At 36.1% G+C, this 18,118-nt stretch overlaps 1 protein-coding gene across 3 annotated transcripts in view; it reads right to left on the bottom strand.

Annotated features, from left to right (window-relative positions):
- The window catches only part of DPH6 (diphthamine biosynthesis 6), a 227,167-nt gene that overhangs the window by 33,539 nt on the left and 175,510 nt on the right, over window positions 1–18,118 (bottom strand). The window contains exons 8-10 of one of the 3 annotated variants that reach the window (XM_032174310.2): window positions 16,086–16,173; window positions 15,302–15,343; window positions 13,472–14,775 (exon numbers count right to left, since the gene is read on the bottom strand). In XM_032174310.2, coding sequence (XP_032030201.2) covers window positions 15,335–15,343; window positions 16,086–16,173 — 97 coding nt within the window. In that variant the 3' untranslated portion in view covers window positions 13,472–14,775; window positions 15,302–15,334. Of the gene's footprint in view, window positions 1–13,471; window positions 14,776–15,301; window positions 15,344–16,085; window positions 16,174–18,118 lie in introns of those variants that run through there. The other 2 variants (XM_058427422.1, XM_032174309.2) reach the window with 2 other exon arrangements.

Below are 18,118 nucleotides of genomic sequence, written 5' to 3'. Positions count from 1 at the left end.
CGACACTCCCCAGTGAGATGAACCCAGTACCTCAGTTGGAAATGCAGAAATCACCTGTCTTCTGTGTTGCTCACACTGGGAGCTGTAGACTGGAGCTGTTCCTATTCGGCCATCTTGGCTCCCTCTGTGCATTTTATTTTTGTTTTTGCTTTTTAACTTGTATTTTGTTTATAGGTTCTGTGTGACTTATGCATTAAAGAGGTTCTGTCTTGATGTGTTTTCAGGATTTATTTCAAGATTGAAAGCTCCTTTTAGTTCTTGTAGTGGTGGCTGGGTAATGGTGAATTCTGTCAGCATTTGTTTGTCTGAAAATGACTGTATCTTTCCTTCATATATGATGTTTAGTTTCACTGGATACAAAATTCTTGGCTGATAATTGTTTTGTTTGAGGAGACCGAAGATAGGGCCCCAATCACTTCTCACTTGTAGAGTTTCTGCTGAGAAATATGCTGTTAATCTGATAGGTTTATAGGTTTATACGTTATCTGGTGCTTCTGTCTCACAGCTCTTAAGATTCTTTCCTTTGTCCTAACTTTGGATGACCTGATGACAATGTGCATAGGTGAAGATCTCTTTGTGATGAATTTCACAGGTGTTCTTTGTGCTTCTTGTATTTGGATGTCTGGGTCTCTAGCAAGGCTGAGGAAGCTTTCCTTGATTGTTCCTCCAAATATGTTTTCCAAGCTTTTAGAATTCTCTTCTTCCTCAGGAACACGAATTATCCTTAGGTTTGGTTGTTTAGCGTAATCCCAGGCTTCTTGGAGGCTTTGTTCATATTTCTTATTCTTTTTTCTGTGTATTTGTTGGATTGGTTTAATTTGAAGATTTTGTCTTTGAGCTCTGAATTTCTTTCTTCTACTTGTTCAATTCTATTGCTGAGACTTTCCAGAGTATTTCACATTTCTAAGTGTGTCTAAAGTTTTCTGAATTTTTGATTTTTTTTCTTTATCTATTTCCTTGAATATTTCTCCCTTCACTTCTTGTATCATATTTTGGATTTCCTTGCATTGGGCTTTGCTTTTCTCTGGTCTCTCTCTGATTAGTTTAGTAACTAACCTCCTGAATTCTTTTTCAGGTAAATCAGGGATTTGTTCTTCATTTGGAGCCCTTGCTGGTTAACTAGTATGATTTTTTTCGGAGGCATTGAAGAGCCTGGTTTTGTCATATTACCAGGGTTGGCTTTCTGGTTGTTTCTCATTTGGGTAGGCTCTGTCAGAGGGAAGGTCTAGGGCTGAAGGCTGTTGTCCAGATTCTTTTGTCCCATGGGGTGTTCCTTTGATGTAGTACTCTCCCCCTCTTCCTATGGATGTGGCTTCCTGTGAGCCAAACTGCAGTGATTGTTGTCTCTCTTCTGAGTCTAGCCACACAGCAAGTCTGTCTGGCTCTGGGCTGGTATTCGGGGTTGTCTGCACAGAGTTCTGTGATGTGAACCATCTATGGGTCTCTCAGCCAGGGATACCAACACCTGTTCTGGTGGAGGTGGCGGGGGATGCAATGGACACCGTGAGGATTCTTAGCTTTGGTGGTTTAATGTTCTATTTTTGTGTTTGTTGGCCTCCTGCCAGGAGGTGGCACTTTCCAGAGAGCATCAGCTGTGGTATTATGAGGAGGAACTGGTGGTGGACAGGGCCCTAGAACTCCCAAGATTATATACCCTTTGTCTTCTGCTACCAGGTTGGGTACGGAAGGACCATCAGGTAGGGGTGGGGCTAGGTGTGTGTGACCTCAGACTCTCCTTGGGCGGGTCTTGCTGTGGCTGGTGTTGGGGATGGGGGTGAGATTCTCAGGTCACTGGAGTTGTGTACCTAGGAGGATTATCGCTGCCTCTGCTGAGTCATGCAGGTTGTCAGACAGGTGGGGGAAAGCTGGCAGTCACAGGCCTCACCCAGCTCCCAGCAAACCCAAGGGCCAGTCTTACTCCCACCATGTCCCCTCAACACCCCCCAGATGTTTCTAGGCAGAGAGCAATACAGGCTTGAAAATCTACTGCAGGCTGTCTGCCCCTAAGCTGCGAAAGAAAAGGGCTTGGTTCTTCCCCTGCCTGTGGAGTCTGCACACCAGATTTGCGCCCTTCCCCAAGTTCTGGCCAGAAGGTTTCTCACCCTGTTCAAATTGTTACAAAGTTCAGCTAGAGCTTTGCTTCTCCCTGTGTAGTTTTACTCCCTGCTTCTCTCTCATTGGATCCCTGTGGTGCCAGGCAGGAATGGCCTGCTAGAGGACCCAGTGAGCTCCCAGGGCCTTTCTGCTGCTTCCTCCACCCCTGTATTTTGCTTGGCTCTCCAAATTGACTCAGCTCCAGCTAGTCGGAAACTTCTCCCATAAACAGACCTTCAGTTTCTCCAGTGGAGGTGCATGTTTGGGAGAGGAAGGTCTCCCTTTGCCACTTCTGCAGTTGGGGCACTCACAGTTTTGGGCGGGGGGACTCCTGGGTCCTGCAGGAGAAGTCTGCTTCCTTCAGAGGGTCTCATTGTGTCTGTTTTTGAAGTCATCTTCTAAGTTTTTCAGTTCAGTCATTGTATTCTTCAGTTCCAGGATTTCCATCTAGTTCTTTTTTTAAGGTTTCTATATTTTTTTCAAAATTAAACTTCCCATTTTATTCATGTATTGTTTTCCTGGCTTCATTTAGTTGTCCATCTTTGTCCTCTTACAGCTTATTAAACTTCTTTAAAATGGTTATTCTGAATTCTTTGTCAAGCAGTTCATGCATTTCCATTTCTTTCGGGCTGGTTATTGGAGCTTTATTCATTTCCTGTGGTTATGTTTGCTTGATTTTTTGCAATCTATGTAGCCTTGCATTGTTGTCTATGCATCTGAAAGAGCAAACACCTTTTCCAGTCATTACAGACTGATTTTTGCAGGTAAAAAACTTCTCCTGCTGGGTCCCCAGATTGATAGGGCTGCCTCCAAGATCACGATTAACTGGGGCTAGAGCTGTGTCACATGGATGCTGCTGGGTCTGTAGTCAGGTACACAGTTGGAGGGCCTGTTACTGCAGGCACAGGTGGGCACAATTCCTGCCTGGTACCAATCAGATGGGACTACCTCTGGAACCATGGTCAAGCAAGGTTGGAGCTGGGTCACAAGAGGACTTCTGGGTCTGCAGATGGCAGGTCCATTAGAAGGGTCTTAATAGGCATGGCTCCTACTAGACGCCCATTAACCACAATAGATGGGGGATAGACTCAAGTCACAGGGCTGCTTCAGCATTCTGGTAGGGTATGAGTTCAGCAGGCCTGTTACCAGGGCTATGGATAGATGTGTCTTTTGAAGGTAACATATGTGGGTAGCACTGTCCCCAGGCCATCGTAGAGTGGAAATGGAATTAAGTCACAGGACCAGTTCAAGGTCTATAGCCAGATACCTCAATGGTGTGCCTGCTATTGGGGGCATAGATGGGTGTATCTCCCAGAGGGTCCCTGGGATGGCAGGACTGTCTCTGGGCTATGGTAGATTGGGGGCATACATGGGTGTGTCTCCCAGAGGCCCCTGGGTTGGCAAGACTGTCTCTGGGCTATGGTAGATTGGGGCTACAGCCCATTTAAGGGCCACTTTAGTGTACACAATTGGGTGTGAGGTCAGCAGGCCTGCCATTGGAGGAACGAACAGGCATATCTCCTACCAGGTCCTTGGCTAGGCAGGACTTCTCCCTACAGCAAAGCAGGGCTGTAGCTGAGTCACAGGTCTCAGGATCCACAGCCAGGACTAAGTTTGTTGGCCTTCTAATGAAGGTATAAGCCAACCTGACTCCTCCCATGTCCCCTGGCAAATGGGATTGTGGGCAGGCCAGAGACCAAGTGTGTCCCAAACTGAGACTACAGGAGAATAGGGCTGTTACTGACATGCAGCTGAGGCCACTGTCAGCTAGCCTGCCACTGGGGCATAGGCTAGTCTTCTCAAAGTGGCCCTCCAAAGTCTTGGGCATCACTGGGGTTCTGCATCCTCCTACTTGGATCTCAATGCTCCCACAAGGGCATTTTTGTCTGTGAATGTTTGCCAAGTTATTGTTAATATTGAGGGATATGAGCTGGGGAACCTCATTTTCCACCATCTTGCCTATGTCACTCTCTAACTTTCAACAGTTTGATTGTAATGTATCTCAGTGCAGGTCTTTTTAGGTTTGTCTTATTTTTAGTCCTTTGATCTTGAATTTGGATATCTACATCATTTCTCAGATTTGGGAAATTTTCAGCCATTCTTTAAATAACCTCTTTTTTTTTTTTTTTCCCTCTCTTATCCTTCTTATACTCTCATACTGTATAGATTGGTCTGCTTGATCATGTCTCATAAGTTCTTTAGGCTTTCTTCATTGTTCTTTTTTTCTCCCTTTTTTATACTCTGAGTCAAAAAATTCAAATGACCTGACTTCAAGTTTCCTGATTCCTTCTGCTTGATCAAGTCTGCTGCTGAACCTCTCCAGTGAATTTTTTGGTTCAGTTATTATATTCTTTGGTTCCAGATTTTCTATTTCTTTTTCATAGTTTCTATTCCTTTGTTGGTTTTCTCATTTTGTTTATGCATCATTTTCCTGATTTCATTTAGTTGTTTATTTCTGTTTTCTTATAGCACATTGAGCTTTGTAATGATTACTTTGAATTCTTTGTCAAGTAATTCATATTAGTAGAGTTTCATTTTTTCAGGGCCAGTTTCTGAAGATCTATTTTGGGCCTCCGATTGGGTCATGTTTCCCTGTTTCTTTATGTGTCTTATTTGTTACATTTTTTGCATTTGAAAAAGCAAATGTCTCTTCCAATCTTTATAAAGTGGCTTCACACAGGGGAAGACCTTCACCAGTCAACCCAGTTAGAAATTTTGGGTCCTCTTAAACCTTTTCTGGGGATGCCTCTTTCCTGGGTTTGTGCAGGTAATTTCACAAGGAGGTAAGTTTGCCAGTTTCCTTTTCAGAAGCTTGTGATCTCTTACTCTGTAGAGTCTCTGTCTGCAGTCCTACAGGTTCTCTGGAACCATTAAAAGCCACTGAGCTCTCTTTGCAGCTTTCTTTTCTGTTCTCTGTGGCCCTCAGGAATCCAAAACATGTCAGTTCTGTCAGCACTCCAAGTCAGGAGAGACAGTAACCAGACACTTGGGTAGCCATCTGAAAATCTGGAATACTGGACACATGTTCTGCCCTTCTCTTACCCTCCTGTGGGAGAAACCATGAGTTGGTCACTCTAACCCAAATATGGCAAGCTCTGCTGGCCTCCATCTTTATTACTGACAGTTTTCTGGCATCGTAATAAGCTTCTAAACTCTCTTTTTTCTTTGTAACTTGTAGGCATCCAAAGTATGTCAGGACCCTGTCTGCACTCCAAGTCTGATGAGACACAAACCAGTCCCTTTAGTCATTGCCCCAAAGAGTTGGAATGTACCTTTAACATTCCACTGTTCTTTTCTCCTCCCAAGGGAGAAGCCATGATCTTTCTGATCACACCGAGTTGTGCTGTTTTTGGGGAGGGGGCATCACAGTTGACACAAGATGGCTTTTCTTACCCAATGTGGTTGTTTTTGACTCTGAGCTTGTCTGGGGTAGTGTGACTTAACTGGTTTCTACAGTTCTCATAAAGGCTCTTTGAAGGATATACTGTTGTCCCCATGGGGAAATAGGGTCGGTGACTTCCCACTCTGCTATCTTACTAGTGTATTTCTTTCTAGCCATCTATTTTTTATTACTGACTTTTAGCATAATCTTATTGTAATATAACATTCCCTGTATAATTTCATTCCTATGACATTTGTAGACTTGCATTATGGCCCTGGGTATAACTAACTTTCGTATAATTTCTAGTTTCCTTGAAAATGATATGTGTACTGCACTTGTTGGGCATCGTGTTTCTATGTTTGTAGGGTCACGTTTGCTAATTGTGTTATTTTGATTTTCTATATCCTTGATGATTTTGTCTGTTTTTAAAATCAATACTTGAAAGAAGCATGCAAAAATCTTGAATTACGACTACAAGGTTGTCATGAGGAAATCCCCTACTGTCAATTTCTGTTACACATTTTAAGATGGTAATTATAGATAAACAAATTAAGAATTGTAATATCTTCCTGAAGAATTGAGCCTTTTAACATATTGCAGTGTACTTTACAATAATGCTTTTCATTCATTTTGTCTTCTATTAAAAGACATCTACATAAACTCTCTTTTGCCTAGCTTTTGCATGGCACATGTTTTCACACTCCTACTTTCATTCTTTCTGTGCCCTTATTTTTAGTGGTGTCTCTTTCAAAGAGCATAGACTGGGTTTGCCTTCTAGTCAATCTAATTTTTTTTTGTCTTTAAGTGAAACAGTGGTACAATAATATTTAATGTAATTATTGATATATTTGCACTTAAATATATAATCTTATCCCATGATTTGCTTCTGCTAGTTGTTCTATGTTTATTTTACTTCACTGTTTTGCCTTTTTTTCTATTGCCTTTTAAAATTATTTTTCATCATTCTATTTTTTCCTACTTCATTAGATGATACTAATTTATATTATTTTAGTGGTTATCCTAGACTTTATGACATGTTATGTACATCTATGAGGTTTATTATGAATCTCAACATTTGCCTTTTTTATATACAATGCAAAAACTTTAACCATTTAACTCCACTTCCCTAACACCCTTAGTTATGTGCACTGCTTTTTATTTAATTCTATGTAGATTTTAAACTCAAAGAGACATTATGTTATTCTTACATATAGTTAATATCTGCTTATATTTTCTCATGCTTACTCTTTTCATTTCTCGTTGATCTCTTTCCTGCATCTCCGATATTCTATCTGGAATAATTTCCTTCTGCCTTAACATCCTTTACTATCCTTTGGTGTGGATATTTTCTGGAAACAAATTTTCTTAGTTTTTGTTTGAAAAATCTTTAGCTTCATGTTTTTTCCCAACATTTTTTGAGGAAAAAAGTTATATATATGTGGAAAAGCCTACAAGATTTTACAATGACCACCTATATATCCACTACCTACACTCTACATTTAGCACTTTGTTGTATTTATCACATACCTATCATTCGCCATCAATCCATCTTATATTTTTAATGCATTTCCCAGTAAGTTGCAGACATTACTCCTTATTTAGACTGTGTCATGCATGTTATTAACTAGAGTTAAGTATTTATATCTTGAGAGAAAAATTACATACAGCAAAATGGATAAACCACAAGTGAACTATTAAATAAATTTTGACAGATTACTGTCATCCTGGAAATTCCTCCACTTTTATTCTTGAAGGATATTATTGCTGGGTACAGAAATCTAGGATGGCAATTATTTTCATTTAGCACTATAAAAATCTGATTTCACTGACTACTGTCTTCAATATTTCTATTCTAATTGTTGCTTCTTTGAAAGTAGCCTGTTTTTAACCCACTTTGGTTGTTTTCAACTTTTTTTTCTTTTTCTTTCGTTTCCAGCAGTTTTACCATCATGTGCCTGAATATCTATTTTTATTTTGTTTGGGGTTCATAAGACTTCTTGAATCTATACTTTGGTGTGTTTTGTTAATTTTGGAAGGCTCTTAGCTACTATGTTTTTAAACATTGCACCTTCCCCATTCTCCCTCTAGTCTTTCTGACACTCTAAGTACATATATTTTTGACGTTCTCACTATTTCCATGCCTCTTAATTCTTTTACGTGTATTTTTTATCTTTGTTTCTCTTCATGTTTCATTCTGAATATTTTCTTCTGACCTCTTTTCCAGTTCACTGAATTGCTCTTTGGCTATATCTACAGGATACTGGAAAGACCTTAACCCCTTTTCTCAAACACAACTCACAACTAACATCTGCCAATGTGACCAAAAGGACTGGTAATATGACCCTCAACCTGGGCTTAAATCTATCATTATAAGTACTTCAGGATTTCTAGATTACACTTATTCCCTAAAACCCAATCACCAAATCCATGGTCGGTGAGGCAACTTTCTCATCAACACGTCTAATGTATTTTTATTTACTTTTCTATCTGTCTCACTCCATAGAATACAAGGTCCATGAAAGCAACATTTTTTAACTGTTCAGTTCATTATTGTACACCCAATGTCTAAACAGTGCCATGCATATAAGAATAAGCAGTCAATAAATGTGTTCTGAATGAATAAATCATATGAGGATTATCTTTTATTAGAAATCACCAAACTGGAACTTTATGAAAACAGCAATCAGAAATTTTATTTCTTAAAACAACAACAACAGCAACAGTAAAAAGCTGAATTGGTTAGCATAACAACTAAGTAAATATAAAATCTAAAAAAGACAGTCAATTGGAGTTTGGAAGCATTGATTGTTACTTTTATTATTATCCTCTCCCAAACTGATATGTCTTCCATATATTTAGGCTTCAAAAACACTCTTGCATTGTCCAGTTTGATTCCCGACACAAATGATATCATCACGGTATGGCATTGTTACTACCAATGTCCATTTACTAGAGACAGAAATGAGTCAAGTAGTCTTTTAAAGGTGGGTGAAACTGATCCTTGATTTATTAATCTGCTCCAGTGACCATTTATAGCAACAGTGACCCAGCAGTACCTACAGCCCAGCACCCATTCAAGCCCCAAGTTGTCTCACTTAGTTTTATAGCATTAGGTTTTAGACTGGTAAATACCTTGCTCCATCTTGCCAAATCACTTTTCTGCTCCTTAGCCTAAGGGCAAAGGTGGGGAGAGACAGGGTAGGAAAGTTGTGCTGAACCAAATGTTGGCAAATAAAAGTCATCATTTATCTTCTTCCTTTCTTTGTCCGATTTGTAAGGAAATATTTTGTAGGTTGTATAGAGACAGCGGCAGCATACCTCTATGGATGGGATCCTTGAGTTTATACATGTTGCTATGAGTGATGACAGCAAATTCCCATGTACAACATATTCAAGAGGCCTACCATCCCAACACTTTTAGTCATCTTGTGTGTGTGTGTGTGTGTGTATATACATATATATATATACAATTTTCTGAAGGGGTCTTTTTTTAGACTTATCTATAGGATCAACTAGATTTCAATCCCCCATTTTGAGTAATGTTTTCACCTGAGTTCAGTGGAAAGTTTTAAAGGGCCCTACTGTCTCTTTCTACCAAGACTAGTGAAATGTTGAAGAATAACATTTAAGTGTTTATTCAGCACTGAAACTCACTATACTGCTCTCTCTTAATTTTCTTAATCAGACATTTAAAAAAATTAAAAATACATGCTCATTGTAAGAAGCCACAGATTACAGATATATAAAGAATTAAGCTTCTCTGTTTACTCCCTTCCTGCTCCCTTCCCCAAAGAATCCAATACTATCAGTCTGGTGATTATATGCCATCTCTTACTATCCTCATTCATACATAAATAAACATATAAGCTCCCGGCCTCCACCACCATTTTGAGAAAAACAGGATCATAACTCACACATCACCATTTACCATGAATCAACAACATATTATGGCCATAACATCAGTTCAGGTTAGCAAAACTAGAGTTATCTGTCACTGTAATCATAACATTGGGAATAATGATTACAGTGGTTAACTTCATTTTAACGTTAAGACTAGAATTACTCTGTAATTTACCTACATTTATACTAGATTCCATGTAGACCTAGTAGTTTTTTAAACAGAGTAGGTATTCAAGATATATGCTGGATTGAAGAGAAAAATAAAAACACAGAGATGGCTAAACATTATAAAGTTTTTCAAGGCATTTGATGATATATCTCAAATAAAGCAAAATAAAATGAAAGAGCCAAGAATGGGCTGTAAGACCGATGATGTTTTTAAAAGTGACAACTTTTAAAAGTGTGTGCTTTTATTATTATATAAAATATATAATTGTCCCATGAAATTATTTCAACAAAAAATGAACTTAAGTGCTGATTATAGGATATATTAGTACTTAGGAAATTATTTCAACAAGAGCACAATTAAATACTAAGTGAAAGTAGGGAACATTAATAAAATTGAGGTTAAATTCCTGTGAACTTTGTCGTTCTATAAATACAATTGCTTTGCTAATAATTAATTTAAAATACTATTTTCCATAAAGCTGTTAGAAAATCTAAAACAACCTCATAAGGAAGAAAGAGCCTTCTGAGTAGTTGCAAGTAAAAGTCTGATTTTTCTGTTAAAGGTTATACATTTTAATATGATTTTCTGATTGATTTATGTAAAGCTTCGGATTTTTCATTTTCTCAAGCCTGTCACTGCAGTGATGCATGGTACATTTTACTATCAAGTTTGCCATAAGCAATAAAGTTGGGGCCCCAAAGAAATTTTAATATATTTCTCTGTTTTTATCTCACAGCTTTCTATCATTTGGTTATTTTGTTTAGAATCCCATGTTTAGTTGATATAATTTTTATACTCATATAAATAATTTAAAATTTTAACTTAAAGGTAAAATTTAAGTAGATTAATTATTTAATAGAAAAGTTTAAGGGTCATCATATGTAAAGTGAAAGTCTAAATGATAAATCAAAATTTACACTAACAATATTTAAAAATGTTTTATTTTACATTCTTGTTTGCTTAAAGCATTTTTCTCTAACAAGATAAATGAAAAAAAAATAGAACTCATTAAATGGCATATAATGTGAAATGGAGACACACCTGTAAGATTCTTTATGAATAAAAAATAAAGTATGAAAATAACAACCAATTAAATTAAAAAGTTCTTATTAGAACAGCTGTTACAGAAGTTATGAAGATGAAAATGGAACAGTAGTCAAGACATCTGTATGTAACCTAGTAGAAAGAATAAGTCCTTCAACAACTAAACATAAAGCAGAATATAAGGTTATTTGCAACAAGAAAGGAAGAGAAACAAATTGACAGGGCAGTTCACCTCTTGTGGCTAAAGGTGTAAGAGTATTTGAGTTCAATCTTGCATAGTCTGTAGGATTAAGTAGTTAAAAAGAGAAGAATAAAGGAAAGCTGGTAAGACAGCCATTGGTTCTGTAGTACTAGAGCAAAGTGGACAGGTAGGGGAATCCCAGGAGCAAGACTGAAAAAGGATGCTATGGCCATATGTCAGATAGCCTTCCATTCATGGCTAATCATCTTATTCACTTAGAAAATAATGAAGTACTATTGTGGAATTTTGTGCAGGGAGTCATACACTAGAAAGAAAATCTATATGGCAGTGAAACTGACTATAGAGAATATGAAAGCAAGGATTTGAATTAGTTGTAGCTTGTCCAAGAGTTGGGCAAGATATAAATTTAATGAGAGATAAGCATGGGGATGGAAATATGTGCATATTAGGACTAGAATATAAAAGATTAGATAATCAGTTGAATATTCATAGTAAATGAGAGGATAGCTTAAGAGATGATTCCAACATTCTGTGCTTGAGTTACTGTGAGGAGAACAGTTGTGTTAAACAACAAAAATAGGGAATAAAGACACTTTGAGGGGAAAATGAGTTCAAGTTTTGTACATAATGAGAATGACATGTATTGGTAACCATGTGCAGCAGCCAGTCAGAAATAAGAACCTAGATATAGGAGAAAGTAGATATTAGTAGAAAGACTAGAAAGTGACTTCAGAATAATCTGGATAAAGACGTGAAAAGTAAACTTGCGGAAAATACATAATTCCAGAAAAAGAAAATATTGAAAATGAAAAGAATGGACCTATAAAAAGAACTTGCAGCGTATGTGCATGCTGAAGGTAAAAAGAAGAGAAGCTACTGAAGAAGATAGGAGAAATCTCAAGAAAGGCAGAAGTCAGATTAGTACAGAGGCATATGACTATTATAGTGGAAATTTTCAAAGAGATGGTGGCCAATATTATCAAGAAAAGACATTAAGGATTATGAAGAATGAAAAAAGGCCAACAGCAGTTCATCAAAGTAATTAAGGTCAAGCTAGATTGCAAATGTGTTATAAAGCAAGTGAAAACTGATGGAATTTAGAAAACAGATTGATTTTCAGAGCGGTATTCAGGGTACTGCATTCTAGATATTACTAATATTTGGGGTGGAATGTTAATTTGTTAAGATGTGTCTGAAATACATGTGATTTTGATAAAATATGTAGAAGAATACCTGACATTTTTGTTCTCCAGCATTTATTCATCTTTCTTTTGGTAATCATACTTCATTTTCTGTCTAAAGAATTCCTTCTCTACCATGTGGGTTAGTTTAGGAGTAAAGCTGGAAACATGTGAAAGTTTAGCCCTGGACCCTGTGACTGACAGGCATATCAACTAACTCTGAATTCACACCAAGAATACCAACTTAAAGCCTGTTATATGAAAAAAAATTAGAAAAATCCCAAATAGTCCTAATTGAGCTAACATGTAACATATTAAGCTATAACAATGAAGAGAAAAAAGGTGTCTAAATAAAATTCCAATGAATGAAATCAAAGAACTAAACAGAGACATTGCATGTTCATGGATAAAAAGACTCAATATCGTCATGATGTCAATTCTTCCCAAATTGATCTTCAATCCCAGTCAAAATCCAAGCAAGTTTTTTTGTGGATATGGAAAAACTGTAAAGTTTTTATGAAGAGACAAAAAACCCAAAATGGTCAACACAATACAGAAGAAGAAAAAAGTTGGAAGACGAACACTATCTGACTTGAATATTTACTGTGAAGCTATAGTAATCAAGACTGTGGTATTTGCAAAAGAGACAAATCCACCAGTGGAACAGACTAGAGAGCCCAGAAATAGACCACACACATATACAAAAGAACAAGGCAATATGATGGAGAAAAGACAGTCTTTTCAAGAAATGGTGCTGGAACAACTGAGTAACTACATTTTTAAAAACGAATCTATATATAGATGTTATGTCCTTTACAAAAATGAATTCAGAATGTATCACAAACATAAACATAAAGCACAAAGCTGTCAGATTTCGACAAGATAATCCAGATGACCTTGGATTTTGCAATGATTTTACAGATATAACATTAAAAGCTTAATACTAGAAAAAAAGAATTGATAAGCTGGAGTTAAAAACTTGTGCTTTGTAAAAGACACTGTTAAGAGAATGAAAAGACAAAACAGAACGGTAGAACACATTTACAAATACATATTTGATGAAGAACTGTTATCCAAAATATACAAAGAACTCTTAAAACTCAATAATAAGACAAAAACCCCAATTAAAAATAGCCAAAAGATTTGAAGAGACATCTCACCAAAGGAGATACACAGATGGCAAACAAACATGAAAAGATGCTTAACATCATATATCTTTAGGGAGTTGCAAACTAAAACAACAATGAGAGAACACTTCAGACCTACTAGAATGGCAAAAGTCCAAAATCCCTACAATGCTCAATGCTGGTCAGGAGGTGGAACAACAGAAACTCTCATTCATTGTTGGTGGGAATATAAAATAGTACAACTACTTTGGAAAACAGCGTGGCAGTTTTTTTTACAAAGCTAAACATAATCTTACCATATGATCCAGTAATTGTGCTCCTTGGTATTTATACACCTGAAAACTTAAAAACTTATCTTCACACAAAAACCTGTTCATGGATGTTTATAGTCGCTTTATTCATAATCGCCAAAACATGGAAGCAAATGAGATGTTCTTCAATAGGTGCATGGACAAACGAAATGTGGTAGAAACAGACAATAAAATTTTATTCTACACTAAAAAAAAAATGAGCTACATATACATGACAAGATATAGAGAAACCTAAATGCATATTAATACATGAAAGAAGCCAATCTGAAAAGCTATATACTGTATGATTTCAACTACATTACATTCTGGTAAAAGCAAAACTATGTACACAGTAAAAAGATCAGTTGCTAAGGGTTAAAGGAGAGGGAGGGATGAATAAGTAAAACACAGAGGATTTTTTAAGGCAGTGAAATTATTCTGTATAATACTACAATGGTTGACAAATGTCATTACATATTTGTCAAAACCCATATTATGTACAACATCAAGAGTGAACCCTCATGTAAACTGTGGACTTTGGGTGATAATAATGTGTCAATGTAGGTTCATCAGTTGTAACAAATGTACCACTCTATTATAAGACATTGATGGTAGGGAGGCTGTGAATGTGTGGAGGTAGAGGGTATATGGGAAATCTCTGCATTTTCTGCTCTATTTTTGCTGTGAACCTAAAACTGTTCTAAAACATAAAGTCTATTTTTTAGTAGAAGTTTTCTAAGGTCAACACAGGTAATACTGAAAAACAACATTTTAAAAATCAGTTATAAAATAACCTGTAAGAGTTGACATTCTTCCTAATTGTCCAATAATGTTGAAACACTTCAACCATGAATATATTTAAAACAAAAATGATAAATCACTTTGGCGACACCCAGCAGAATAAAAGCTTGACTGGCTAAATAAAGTGACCATCTTTTCATCTTCATTTTCAAATGCCTCTGCATCATGACATTATTGGTAGGGATAGGAACAAGAAAGAGAGAAGGAGGAAAAGAAACTAGTGTGATAAAAAAAGAAATGCTACAGAAATGGGGTTTATAGATGAAATAAAAGAAAAAAAGGTCATAGGGAAGATGTGTTAACAAAAGAGAAAGAGTGAATTCCAAGAAAGTTGGCACTATTAATGAACATGCCATTGACATTTTCCCAATTAATAAATGGTTCCACTAACTTCTTCTAATGAAAGTATGTTTCTCTAAAAAAAAAAAAAGAGTCATGAGAAAAAAAAACTAGTTATAGTAACTGAGAAAATATTGTGCAATTTTTTTGTATAGAAATGGTGGTTTAATGAACAATGTTCCAAAACACTTTTCAAAAATTATATATATAATTAGATGTTCTGTAGTTGTCAGGCACTGAGGACACCTAAAAAAAAAAAAAGAAGGAAAATGCAACATATTTATTCAGTGTCAGTGAATATGACACTTCAAAGATGTAATACTATTATCGGAAATACTGTTATCTTCGCAGCCTATTTCAGGTAACAGTATTGCGTCTTTGAGGTGTCATACTGAAGACCAATCAAATACCAAAACAACAAGGTGAACAGTGAGCTATTTGGGTAGAGCTGAACATAGAATGGCTGGAGTGTCTGCACATGAATTCAGTGCTTTTGACTTTGTGTGTGTGTACATGGTAGCAAAAGTAGCTGAAAACTACAAGTTAGGGGTTCAAGTAAATCTGAAAAACATTTTGATAGTGTAACTTAATTCTTGTGGGGGTTACCAGCTTTTTGATAAAAGGTCACCAATAGTCATCATCCAGCCCAATTCCACAACCTATTTTTAATCCTGCCCATTGTCATTCTTCTGGAGAACTGGCACCAATAATTATCTTCACCTGCAGAAACCCTCTCATCTTGAGATTTTTGGCATTACCATTCTTTTCCTACCTTTGCCGAATTCTTGTTAATCCTCTTACTCCTTCAGATTTCCTATGATGTAAAATATGTAACTGTGGGTGTGCCTCAAGACTTGGGGGAAAGAACACTAAATATACATAAGACATTTTCTAATCCTTTTCTGTCACTACACTCATTTCTTCACATAATTTCAGCTATCATTTTTATGGTAACTAATATAAAGCAACATCTGAAGGATCAGACCTCTCAATCAAGGAATCTAATCCAGAACTTTATTCCACAAGATATCTTTAAATTAAAATTTTACTGTATCTTGACAGTGTATTTAAAATAAAACTCTTTATTGTAATTTTGCTTCACTTTCCATCTTTCATTTTTACTTCTCTTTTCCTGGATATTTTTGTAAAGGTTTTATTTCTCCTTTTCCTCTCTTAAGCTTTGAATAATGATGATCCAGTTTATCCTCAAACCCTTCCCCTAATGCTTATATACAGTAACTTAAATGTGATCCTGCTAGATGATTTCATATTTGGTTTTGTATTGTCCTCTCATTGTCTAATGTATATACCATTCCTTTTTTAACTGACCCGCAAACTTTTCATAAATGTAGTATCTTTTGTATCATATATAACTCTCAAAACTATAAGCATTTGTAAAATTCTTAGTTATTGACTGAGGGGCTGAAAAAAAAACACTAATGATAAAAATCAATTTTCTTTTTCCTGTCATCTGTTGTTACAGAATTATATATGCAAAGCCAATGTATATATCTCAAATTTCTATTGAAATCACTGTGAATCTTAGATTTACTTGCCTTGTCCTCCAAGTGCAATTCTAAAAAGCGTAGATAAGCCACAGGTGCAAATGCATCAGCTGAATGTATGACTACTTCTGACGAATCCCTGAAATACAAAAATTTTACAATACATTTATATGCTACAAAAATTGTGACAAATCACTCCTCCTACTGACTAGAAGAGACTGGACATTCTTGTTTTATATTTATCTCCATTGGTATACAACATGTAGTGATTAATAAATATTTTTAATAATTCAGTATTTAATTGGGAAAAGGTTCAAGTATACTAAGCTTTTAAGAAAAAACAATGAGGCTTTCTATCATCATAAGAACATAAGAGTTCAACTTTCAGGTTCACTCAAAGCTCTCTGAACAATTTTAAGACTTAAATTCCTGTTGAATTTCATTTTCACACATTTGCTCGGTATAGGCTAAGCATTAAACATTAGTGCTTTATCTTCATTATTCTTTCATTTTCAAGAGGTAATTCATTCAATGTTTCACACAAAATCTCAATTATCCTTCACAAAAGCAATACTGGTGATGACTTTAAGCTCTAGATGAACTCTTCACACTGCAGTATCATTGCTATTAAAATTGATTGACATAGTAATTACCACATTCAGGTAAAATGGTATGAACTGCATGCTGGCACCAAATGGATACATGTAAATTAACTCAACTTTTATCAAAGATACCCTGTAAAGCACATATGAATAACTAAGATTATGTGTAAAGTTCTAATAACTAATTATTTTTTATTGTTTATTAAGAGAGTAATAATGTTTTGAATTTCAACTGAAAATTTAAAAATAGAAATTCCTCATATCACTTTAATGCCTTGGGAAGTACTTCTATTGTTTATATTAATAGTTAGCATTTTGACCATTGTAGTACAGTAAAATAAATCCTGACATTGACATTTTGTCACTAATGTAAAAATATTTTTGAATTGACTTGTATCATGCAAAGTTACTTGGTGGCAATAGATGAAATCTCAAAATATTCGGCTCCAAATTATTAAACTTTCATAAGCAAAATGTTTACTTTCCACTTGAAAGATCAAGAAAAAAGTACGTTTGATGATTAAAAACCCCAATTATCATTCATGAACCTTTAGTATCAAATATGTATCTTTCTAATGCTTAGAAAAAATAACATTAAAAAGGCTTCTATGACATTAAAAGGAAAGCAACTCATAACAGACATAGAATCATTCAGATTCAGGATCCTGATGGAAACATATAATTTGCCTTCACAGTCTACATCAACCAAAGATGCCTCCAGGTATGATGAGGAACAGCAGCAGAAAGAGAAAGTACAGAGGAGGCCCTCCTGCTTGCTACCATCTGTCCCTCTGGCTTGACCCCAACTTGGTTTGTTAGCCCTAGTCTTACTGTTTTTCCATTTCCTCCACAGTTGCCTGCTCTGGTCCTATCTTGGCTCTTTAATCAAACCTCAATTCCTATTATACAATCTTACTCTTACATTAAATGTCAATATATCTGTTCCAGACTTTAGCCTTGGACACTGATCCTGAGCCTTAACTATGTCTAATTCCGGCAGCTTGGTTTTGATATTCTTGACAATGTGGTGCGCCAAAACTATAATTAACCTGAACTAATACTATCTCAGTAGAAAGGGGTTTAGGTCCTCCCTTCTCATGTCAGTTATCCCCACTAGAAACAAAGGGATGACAGCAAATAGCTTAAATGATCTGAATCAAGATTATTATCCAGGGAGAACATACGACATTCTGAGCACTAAATGAAGAATACTCTGGTTTTTATAAATTCTATTAAATTCATAATTTCTAATTGACTAACATAATTTCATTCACTTATACAAAGGAAGAGTCAACTGGGAGAGACTAGATTTCAAATGAACAGCTTTTAGTTTCAAGTAGACTAATACCACTCACTATTGCTCTTCTCTCTCATATACTATCACAGTGACACTCAAATTTCAAGGAACTCTGGTCTCTGCTTCATGGATTTCTCTGAATCCTGAAAGCAGAATCTGTCAGAATATCCTCAGATTAATCCAGA

The sequence above is a fragment of the Hylobates moloch genome, unplaced genomic scaffold, assembly GCF_009828535.3.
Source record: "Hylobates moloch isolate HMO894 unplaced genomic scaffold, HMol_V3 SCAFFOLD_14, whole genome shotgun sequence".
NCBI classification, from domain to species: Eukaryota; Metazoa; Chordata; class Mammalia; order Primates; family Hylobatidae; genus Hylobates; species Hylobates moloch.
Note: the sequence above shows the minus strand (reverse complement) of the source record. Positions and strands in the feature narration are given on the sequence as shown.